Source organism: Chelonoidis abingdonii, chromosome 20 (assembly GCF_003597395.2).
Source record: "Chelonoidis abingdonii isolate Lonesome George chromosome 20, CheloAbing_2.0, whole genome shotgun sequence".
In the NCBI taxonomy this organism is placed as follows: domain Eukaryota; kingdom Metazoa; phylum Chordata; order Testudines; family Testudinidae; genus Chelonoidis; species Chelonoidis abingdonii.
In genome coordinates, this window is record NC_133788.1 from 16,238,241 (window position 1) to 16,249,580 (window position 11,340).

The window sequence follows — 11,340 nt, forward strand, 5'->3', positions numbered from 1 at the left end:
TTAGTTGTTTACTAACCTGATTCTTCCAGGATTGCGCTCATCCTTCCTCTGCTCATCAATAATCTCTCCCTACTCTCCCTTCCCAGAACTGTTATCCCATGTCTTGTTTATCTTACACTTACCTCTGTGGGGCAGGGAATGTTTTTTCCTCTATGGAAGTTTATAATGCTAATTAGCAAATTGTGTCATGTCTTATACAGCACCATGTAAATCCCCAGCGCTACAGAAGCAACGTTTAGTATTTTAAAAAAAGGGATAGCTCAGTGGTTTGAGCATTGGCCTGCTAAATCCAGGGTTGTGAGCTCAATCCTTGAGGGGGTCATTTAGGGATCCGGGACAAAAATCTGTCTGGTGATTGGTCCTGCTTTGAGCAGGGGGTTAGGCTAGATGACTTCCTGAGGTCCCTTCCAACCCTGATATTCTATTATATGATTCTATGAACTCTACTATTCAAATGATATTCTTTAAATAAATATGCTCACTGTACATAACAGATGCCATTAGAGAGGGCATTGCTAAGAAGCAGCGGGGCACGGAGCTGAAGCAAAGCTCTCCTGAGAAGTAGGTGTTAATAAAGCCACTTACTGGTTTTCTCATACCAGGTGTGGATATCACACATACAGAAGCCTCAGACTCCAGTTTTCCTTGGGTCGACAGTTCCTCAGAGTGCTGCCTCTGTTGCCACAATGGCTTTCCCGGCAAATGAGTGTAAAACGACCAGCTCGTAGGCCTACCCCTCCTAACCGTCAAAGATCTGCCGGTGTAGATCCTAATCGGAATGAAAGAAAGAAAGAATGAAAACGTACTCAAATCCTGTTCCTTGAGGAGAGCCAGCAATTTACACTGATAAAAATCTATCTAAATTCCAGGGGTACAAAGGAAGCACCAAGTTATAAGATGGTCGTGCTCCTGGGTAACAAAGGCCCTCGTACCCTTTGGGAAATCTCACTGTATCTTTCAGAAGATGTTGTGTATGAAGAACAAGACATCTTCACCACCCCACAGGAAACTAAAGCTCCAATGGACACAGCTCTCTAGAAGATTCCGTAACTCAGCACCAGGAGGCCTCAATCCCACAAGTGGGAATATGTAGAGGCCAGTTGAAAAAGAACATCATTTTACTACAATGCTATTTTGGTTGTAATGAGTGCTAGAGTTCCAGTATTTGGGGTTCATATTCACAGCTTTATCTAAAAAGAGACGACATTAAATAACTTATTACCCACCTCTCTGTAAAACGTGGAGCTGGCAAGGCCTGATCAGCTGGTGTTCAGCAGAGCTGGTGAATTGTTTTGGGTGCCCCAAATCTAGGACCTGCTCCTGTAATTCTTACTTCCACTGACCTCACCGTGGGATAGCATGGATGGTATTTAATCTTCCAGTGTGTGCCTAATAATATAGTTAGAGATGTGTTACTGCTCACTAATGCATATCCAAGCTCCAGCGCAGTCTAGCTTTGTCTAGTGGTGAATGCAGGGGATGAGAAATCAGAATTGTAGGGTTCTATTCACTGCCTTTACCTCACTGTGCAACCTCACACACATTACTTCAGTGTTTGTGCCTCACTTTCCTCATTTGTAAACCAGGGACAATTACTTGTTATATCAATAAGCTGCCCAAATTCATGGCCTGCTCCTACAATTTATGCAGCTAATCCCATTAACTTCGATGGAGCCTCTCCAGTTTATACAGGCTGCATGAATTCACCTTGGGCTAGTTCTTTCCTGGATGATACCACACTTTGAGTAATAGGGTCTCTCTCTAAAAGGCTTAATTCTGACGATTGATTTATCTATAAGGATTTATCTACAACAACTCATCAGCGTGAGACTCGGTTGTAACATAGTACACAAAACATGCCATTGCCCAAGACAGAAAACGGGGTTCAGGCTCAGATTCAGTGCATTTGCAGTCAAACAGTGAGGACATATAGAAATCTCTCTTTCTGGCATAGTGCTAGACCTTCAGTATATTTGCATCACTTACCTTATTGCTATACCATTATAGCAAACTAGCAACCAGGATGCAATGTCTATTGTAGGGAGTGTGTGGTCAAGTCATTAAAGCGGGAGCTGTTGGGAGTCAGGATTTGTAGGTTCTAATCTAATGACTCTGCTAATGACTTCCTGCATGACCTTGGGCTAATCCCGCAGGCCAAAAATTTCAAGCACGGCCAGTGGCTTTGGGTACCCAACTCGAGAAACCTGGAAACTTATTGTCAAAGAGATGCAGAGCACCCACAGTTCCTATTGCCTGAAAATAGGATTTCTAGACGCTGCTAGGAGTGAAGAGCCTAGTAATCAACACACTGGCATATCCTGTTACTTAAAGTAGCTCAGCAGCCCTGGTGGAGCATGGCAGGCAGATGGGCTGCTACATGAACTCCCTCTGGTTAGCTTTCAGGAAGAAAGAGGTCAGCAATTTAGCTCAGCAAAGGTCAGATGGCTGATCTATAATGGGGTGTAGGATTCCGAGGTAGCTAAAGCCTGGCTCCAGTCATTAATGAGTGTCACAATACCGGAAGCCAGGTTTGCCAGGCATAAGGAAATTATTTGAATGCATGATCTTGTCCTGTGAAGGGCAAATGACAAGGTCACATCTCCTCCTTTTACACAAAACCAGGAGAGGCCTTTCTCAGAAGACCACAGTAGTTAGGCGGTAGATTAAGAGGATCAAACAATGCAGTTTACCTTCTTATGTCCAAGTTTAGCTAGAACCTCTATTATTAAATCATCTCCAGTTCTGATTACAACAGTTCAATATCCCTACAGACACCAGATCCTAGGGAGCACAGGGGGTTCTTTTTGATGGATGTATTGCTTTTTCGGGGCTAGTATGAGACTGCAGTAACAAATATAAAAAGGCAGGGCCAGTGTTAATACTAGTTCAATGCACATCAACAGCAATTTTATGCACGCTCATTAAGGCTCTCAGGCAATGAGGAATACAATGAAAATACATGAAGAAGTGAGAGGAGAGATGAGAGAGGAAACATTGTCACTGTTGCATGTATTCATTAACAGAATTACCAAAATATGAGTTTTCCTCCCCTTCACACATCTGTCTGCTGTGCAATAAAATAAACGGACTTTGCTCCTTTGGATCCCTAGATTCTCTGAAACTCCCACTGTTCACTCACACAGACTTCCTCTAAACTTGCAATGGTATAAAAGGAAGCTGACCTAAACCTAGACCCCTGTAAATAGTGAAAAATGCTTCAGCTCCATCTAGTGGACAGAAGCCAAGAGAACGATAGATGCCAACCAAGCTCTCCACAGTGACATTTGCAAACAATCAATATCTCATTACTAACCGTAATCACAAGACGGTGTTTGTTTTTGTGAAAATATACCTCAGTGAGGGACACACGCTCACTGCACGTGTTGGTGGTACAAAGTCCTAAAACCCAAAATAATTATTAGTAGTGACCTGCATACACACATGCCCAAAGCAAGAGTGATTGATTGTGTATCTTTTTCATCTAAGCTCCTAACAAAAACCCAAAGCGTTGGATGAAGCTACTGACCTTTTGCTAACTGCTGGAAGGTAAATGCTTGATAAATAATAAATAGCTCACCCCAGGCTTTCGCTTAGAACCGTTTAATTAAAATAGTTGAGCTCTTCTAAGGTCACAGAAACTGATGTTTGAGTCTGAGCACGGCAAATGCATCCATCAAGTGTTAAGTATAAAAAATGGAGCTCTGTTCCCAACAGTATTTTCTCTTGATTGTATAAAATACTTAACTTCATGTCTTTTACTGATGGCCACCGATTCCCCATTATCTATCAGCCCGAGCAAATCCTCAATGCAGTAGAACAACCCCAACTGCTTGTCTCTGCTGGAAGCATCCTCAATATGGAGGTCAGCCAACAAACTGCGCTATAGACTCCAAAGGCTATTTTTACACTGCAAGCTACCTAAAAGCAATTTCCCTATCTATGCCATGTAAGGGCCAACTACCTCCCTCATCACCAGGGAGACCTGACCCCTGCCTGCTCATTTAACATGTGCACTCACTTATACATTTCTAATCTTACCAGTTAATTGGGCCATATTACCCACTTCAGAATAATAGCACACATGCACTCCACTGAATTATACAGCTGCAGACCTATGGCTACATGATATTGGAATATGGCACAGTGTCAAATATCACTGATCACAAATCTGACAGCCAAATGACTATCATCAGACACATCTCTTTTCTGTCTTCCACATCATAGCAGTTTAGTTTATAAATCAAGTTTGGGCTACATGTAGCACTATAATCTAACGCAGCAACAGTACAGAAGAGCACATTGTAATAGATCCTTTCTTATGTAGTTATCAAAACTGACGGGTAGGAGCTGGATAGTTATAGCCATTATTCAGTCATGCAGGGGAGAAAAGGGAAGTAATGTCTCCCTTAATCCCCTCCTCAGATTGTGACTCTAATCATGGGGGGAGAGCCAGGACTACTCACAGGTTACTTCCTACTGTGAGCAAATGGGGGTGGGGGTGGGGAAGGGGAATGAGGCAGAGGAGGCAGGAAATGAGAGAGACCTTTGCTCACCTTCCCTCCCTCCACTGACTGGTCAGAGCAGCTGGTCAGGGGCACAGTGGGAACAGACTGTCCCTCAAAATGGGCTAAAATAATGTCCCCTCTCCCCCAGAGAAGGGAGAAATATTGACTCCAAGTCTTCATTGCTTCTCTTGTCTGGTCCTGGGGCCGTATAGCTACATACACAGGGCAGATTGTTTTAATCTAGCCCTGACTTTGCAATCAGACATCTTTATTGCTTATGATGGTTAGAAGGATGGATGGGGCAGAGAGCAAAGCTTGAGTAAATAAAGGCTGGACCTTGCTATAGCAGCAGTTTGAAAAGAAAAAACTTCCTCTCATTTCTAAGTTTACCAATTTGTTACAGAAGTAACTGATAGAGACTAAACAGGAGATCATGTAATCTAACACAAATAGTTATATGTGATTTCACTTCATGACTCCTTTCCTTTCACACAAATTTGTTTTTGTTTGGAAACTTCATGTAATTATTTACAGGTTAGGAACATCTTCCGCACTAATAAATGCAAAGGAGAGAACATTCAAAATAAACTGTCTCCATAAACACCTTGACAAGAGTCCAGACCAGGACCGCAGAGACAACACTGCATTGCGGGAGATGCAGAATTATTGGTCCCTCTCCTTGAACCCATGACCTTCTCAGTTGTTTATACTAGCATTTTTTCTACCAGTGGCCTAGCAGTAACCACCATAGAAATGTTAGTGTAATTTTTTTACAACTATGACATCTAACTTTACAGGAGAACAGCGGCTGGGGGTAGGGGGGGAGCAGTGCTGAATATTCTTAGTGTAGTTTCACCATTCTACGGTGGCTACATCAATTTGAGCAGACTGCAGTTTTTTCAAAAGAAATGAAATATATAAGAGTTTACAGTCAAAAGCATTTTAAACCCCATTTCTGGTTTGCATCCTGTGTTGCCAAACTACACACAGTGATCATATGAGGTAAAAATTGCTTATGGCACTGCTGCTACAGGTGACAGTAAACCAAAACACACAGAACATTCATTAACAGGATAAAGCATAGATTACCCAGGCATGAAACTCATTGAAAATCCCTTTAAAGGAATCTTGCCATTTTCTAGGGAAGAGGGGGGATGTCTAATGTTTATTTTTTTAACTGACTGTTAAAATACATAGGATAGGTGTTTGAATAATTGTTTTTGGTTTACACTGAAACACAAAACCCCTAATTGTAAACAGGGGACATTAACAAATACTGGAGACATTATCTGAATACAATTTTTAGCTAATTGGTTAATCTTCAGTAAAAGTCAATAGTTGTGTTTATAATCTCTCTCTTCTTCACCTCCCACCCCCAAAGCCAAGAGACCCCTCTCCCCCCAGACTACTTCACTAAAAGCTCCTGCCTCTTTGTCTTCTTCAAATAACTATGTATAATCTTGACCTTACACTTCACCGCTGATTATCAACTGCCTCACAGAGTTACAGCAAGGGTCCATTGCAAGATTACATTTATGGGTATCGTTATGGTTTAGCAGAGTATGAATAAAGAAAGCAGTGAACTAGGAGAATATAACTAGAAGACTAACAGATGCCCTGTTTAATATATACAGTAGGCCTTATAAAAGTAGGCCTTCTCTACTAAAAGTTAAATGATGACAGTCGCATATATTTCAGCAGGTAAAAACATACACCACTTCTACAGTAAAAGAAGAATTGTTCATTTAGCAATGATGAGACAGTCACAAAACCATTTATCCTATCTGACGTGAGAAGATAAGCCCCACTGCAACAAAAAAATGACACACTTGAGGAGGGTGTATGTTTAATTGTCTAAGCCATTATTCTCTCTCATACATTTTTCATCTCAGAGCGCAATTCAGAAAAATAATCCTCAAGACCTTTGTAATGTAAAGAGCTATTCCTCCTCGACGCAGAAGAGTTAAGTGTCCTGCACAGGGTCAGAGGCATCAATGCTGGACAACTAAACCATGCCTCCCTTGAGTAAATATCTTCTTGTCAAAGAGTCTGTACAGTTTGAACCATTGGCATTCAACAGTTCAGAGGGCATAAACATGTCACAACACCTGCCAAGACAATAATGCTGAGAAACGTAGAACTGTTAGGACAAGGGATTTTCCTTCTTCATGTCTGTTGATTCGAGATGCTCCTCCTTCTGGTCTTGCTTCTGTTCCTGTCTCTCCTCCAACATGGTTTGAAGATTCATTTCTAACACAAGATCTCTGGTTTTGGCCTCTTGACGAGTCTGTTCTGCTACCTACAGTTTACAGGAAGATGATCACCATAAAGTACAGCTACAAAGAGTCCTGATTCCCCCACCCCAAGAGTTCCATGGAAAGTTGATTAGAAAGCTGTGGTCCTAGTGTGTGCTCTAGAAGAGCCCAATGCATAGACACTTAAAGAAATAAAGCATCAAAACTATAATTTACTATCATCTTTGTCTGAGTTAAGGTATGAGGAGATTCAAGGCACTAAATGTGAGAAGCATAAAATATAAGTGGAAAGAGGTTGCCACTTGTCAGGGATCTGGGAAAGACTAACCAAAAAAAAAAAATAANAAAAAAAAAAAAAAAAAAAAAAAAGAGAAAGGTCACATCTAAACTGAATTTCTCATCTTTCCAACTTTTCTTCACTCAGCAACAATTCTTCTTCCTCCTATTACACTTTAACTTGAACCACATCCTTCTTTCTCCTCAGCAACTTTTGCAGAGGAAACACAGTGCTGGTGCTCAGTTTACCAGTCATAATTATATTCCAGTTATATAGTATATGTTGTATTCTATAACAATATCATGCACACTGCCACAAGAATATTCTATTAGCATATACATTCTTGTATTCTAAGAACTGTACTAAAAATATCACTTATTTCAACACTGCTACCTTTTACAAGCACTTAATGATTAGGAATTGACACATTAGGACCACCTTTATAGGAGAAATATTTTTTATAAATTAAGAACTGTGAAAATATTTCCCCCTGAAGTGGATTAATATGTCAGTGTATCTGTCAAAGTGACAGAATAGCTCTTATTGTTCCTTACTTGCACTGTTTGTGAAAGGTACTGGCTTGACAGATCTGGAGATTGAAATCCTCCATTCAGGCACAGTGCACTCTCTGTCCCAGAAATGTACCTCAACCTTGCCATGGTATGACTACTTCTATGGCAAAGAGGGGAGTTAATTCTCCATGTCTACCTCAATTCTTGACTTTTCTGCTGAAACTTCCAAGAAGGGGGACCAATTCCTGTCAATTTATGTAGACACCTAGGTGCCATAAAACAGTAATGCCTTTGTCACTAATGTCCTGGGATGCATATAAACTAGTGAACTAAAAAGCGGTTCTGTATCAATTTACCAGTCACCTTTCTGAGTTTTTTTTAAATAATGCATACATTTGCTGTTCTTTTTCTTCGTAGAATGATTCCCTCTGCTAAAAGCTGCTTTCCTGTTTCTTCAAACAATTTTTCCGGCTCAATTTTTCCTTCTTTCTGCAGTTCATTGAATTTCTCAACAAACCTAGAATTCAAAATGTTTGTTACTTACCAAACAGTAACAAAAAAACATTTTAGTCCATTAATTAAACAAACTGAAGGGCTAATTCTAGTTTAATTCTAACATGGAGCTTACCTCTGGCAGGTGGATTGAAAGCTTAATTGTGACAGTTCAAAGGCTTTTGGACCATTCCCATATGCTTCATAAAATGTCCTATTCAATAAAATAAATACAGTTTGAATTTTTCCTTAATCCATGTATAGGTGAAAAGTTCTGGCAGAGAAGTTAATGAACTTGTAATGCCAGAGAACAGTTAGTTTCGGATAGAGCAAAGATGATTTCCCTAACTACTACTCTTCCCACTCGCTATATTTTACATTTACATACTGTTTTTCATTCAAGCATCTCAAAAGTACTTTAACATTCACTTTTTAATCCATACTACACACCTGGGAGGCACAGAAATATTATCACTTTTTAAAAAGATGGGTTAACTGAAGCACAGAAAGGTAAAATGACTTGCCAAAGGTCACACAACAAATTAATAACCATGACAGGAGTAGAACCTGGGTGGCCCTTGCTCCCGGTAACCTGTTATAAATAAGACCCTATGGCCACTGATACTCAGAATAAATGCAACTATACTAGTTCTTGAACACTTGTTAACTGTTACAAACACTCTGTTGACACAAAGCACTTCACAAAAGCTCCAGGTGGTTGAAGTGGTGCTGTAGATGCCTGTTTCCCACTGTAAACCAGCCTTGATCTAAAGTGATGGTTTTCAGGTCTACTTCAGTGATTATAAACACATACATCCACAAATGCAAGATGGAAGGATCATCCTTAGAAGTTTTTACGGTCAGGCTTGACAAAGCCCTGGCTGGGATAATTTAGTTGGGAATTGATCCTGCTTTGAGCTGGGGATTGGACTAGATGACCTCCTGAGATCCCTTGCAACCCTGATATTCTATGATTCATGTGCAACAATTTCCCTATTGTACAAATGAACAGCTAAGCACATAAGAGTTAATTAAGTATCCCAGAGGTAAACAATGGTTAAAGAGCAGTTGTATTTTTCTCCTAATCTATAATTTTAAACATGGAAGAGACACTTTTAAAAATTCTAAACAAATAAATAAGTTACACACAGGAGCAATGGCCCGAGTAAGATGTGACAGCTAGGTACATCCGCTGGACAGCTGTTAGTGCCACCCTCTGCAGTGTACTGCAATTTTCAAAAGGAAACTGAAACCTCTCCTATGTGTTTCAGGGCATAGATCAAAACTCACTGACACTCGAGTGGAATATGACAATCTTCAGAAGTTTGAGAGCCGGGGCCCGCACGCTGGAGCTTGGGTCTTCAGCCCTGCAGGAGGCACCTGCCAGGGTCTGAGGCTTCAAGCCCACTCCTGCTGAAGCCCCAGGGCCCAGCAGGCATGCCTCACATGGCTGAAGCCCTGAGACCCTTCTCCCCACTGGGCAGAAGCCCCTACTCCATCACAATGCAGAGGTCCCAGGCTTCTTCCCCGACACCCCCCGTAGGTGGAGAATGGGAGGAGAGTGTGGGGGTCTCTGCAAGTCACACTTTAACTGTAAAAGAGCTGCATGAGCCATGGTTTAGCCACCCCCACGTAGATACTACTGTGACTGTACTACAGGAAAACTTGAAAAAGATGGAAGGCTACTGCACAACTCACGCTCGGATCTCATCCTCTTGGTACAGAATGGGAGGGATGACATCTTTCACTTTGCCATAGCGCTGACGAGGCTCCCGGTAGACGGGCTCCCTCAGTGGAGGGAAAGCGGCATACACATCGAACCACAAGGGCTTCTGAGCCTCGGCCAGCACCCTGGAACGCAGCAGGTCCCGTGTCCTGGGAGAGAGAGAGATGCAGAGGGAGCAGGAAGAACATGAGCTGGGAACAAGGTGAAATCAGGCCTGCTGAAAGACCTAAGAGACAAGGGACACAGCTTGCCCATGGGACCCCGCACTGCACTGGGCAGCACCAGGGCCCCTGAGCTCCTACAGCCCCTACTACACATACAGTACCCCCCCAATCTCCACCCATCCCCCCCCACACTATTCCCCCTTCCCATACATATATCAGTTTCGGGGGCCCCAGCCCTCCTACAGCCCCTTCGCCCACCTCCCCAACCCTAAAAGGCACCCCCGAGGGAACAGCCCCTTTCCCCACACGGGGGAGAGAGATGGAGCCCGTCAAAACGGGCCCCACAGGCCAGGCAGCGGGGAGGGAAAGAACCTGCCCTCTCACACCCCAGGCAGCTGGAACCCGCTCGCAGCAGCCCTAGTCCGGGCCCCGGTGACCCCGTACCGGGTGAACACAGTCCCCAGCTTCTCCAGCCGGCTCCCCGCCATACTACTTCCCCACGTCCGTCCTAGGCCGCCCCTAGCAACCACGGCCCCTAGCAACCGCCGCCCCACCAGCAAGCCCCAGCCCGCACTTTCACCCGGAAGCGGAAGTCAGCGACCGGCCGCATGGGCGAGCTGCTGTCAGGCCCATACAGCCTATGGCCGAGCGGATTCCCGAGACGGCTCCAGAAGCCAGGTAGAGGCAGCCGATGGCCGATCAGAACCCGAGGCGGATTGATGAACCAGGCAGAAGCAGTCAATGCCAGAGTCCTGCTAGGGGTATTCCCCGAGCTCCCCCAACCGATGGGGTCTCGATGGGGAGGCAGCTGCGATCCCTTATGTAAAGCGACAGCCCCAGTTTTGAGGGCACCCCAGGCCGTCACCCAGGCACACCACACCCCTGCACGGTCATGGCACCCAAGCTTGTGCAGCTGTCCCCTGTGCTCTGGGCATGGAGGAGCTGAGCCTGCAGGCAGCCCACCCAGCCTCGTGCCCTGTGGTGCACAGGGTTGTCAGTGTTGGTTGGACGTATTTCTGGAGCCTGAGGTTTCATCATATGACATAATCTTTAATTAAAGATATATCTTTAACTCCTGGAGTGTCCAGGGCAGTCCTGGAGGGTTGGCAACATTAGCAGTGCATTGACACACCACAAAGACAGCTCCTGGCCAAACCCAAAGGCCGGCGCGACCTAGGGCCAGCTCCCGTGGATGCCACATGGCATTTGGGGATGGTCATATGTGCCAGCCCCTTCTGGTTCCCCAGGAAATCTCCAACCCTCTCTGTTTTAAATGATCCCAACAGGGCAGAAGCCCATTTGATATGGCAAGATTCTGATCCTTAACACGATTTCAGATCCCATGCACATGCATACACACAATTTCTGATCTTATGCACACATGATTTCGGAGCCTGTGCACACAAGCT

The 11,340-nt window shown here is 43.7% G+C and overlaps 1 protein-coding gene across 2 annotated transcripts; it reads right to left on the reverse strand.

The window, feature by feature from the left end:
• Nucleotides 1–1,317: 1,317 nt before the first annotated feature.
• Nucleotides 1,318–10,537, reverse strand: MRPS23 (mitochondrial ribosomal protein S23). Of its 2 annotated transcripts, none has more exons than XM_032779396.2 (5): nucleotides 10,376–10,537; nucleotides 9,740–9,916; nucleotides 8,178–8,255; nucleotides 7,943–8,066; nucleotides 1,318–1,389 (listed from the first exon to the last, which is right to left on the reverse strand). In XM_032779396.2, the coding sequence occupies exons 1-5, from the start codon at nucleotides 10,417–10,419 to the stop codon at nucleotides 1,345–1,347; spliced, it is 468 nt and encodes a 155-aa protein (XP_032635287.1). In that variant the 5' UTR covers nucleotides 10,420–10,537; the 3' UTR covers nucleotides 1,318–1,344. The 2 variants fall into 2 exon arrangements, with proteins under 2 accessions (XP_032635287.1, XP_032635286.1); XM_032779395.2 differs by lacking the exon at nucleotides 1,318–1,389 and adding an exon at nucleotides 6,224–6,804 and having other exon boundaries at nucleotides 10,376–10,530.
• Nucleotides 10,538–11,340: the final 803 nt, after the last annotated feature.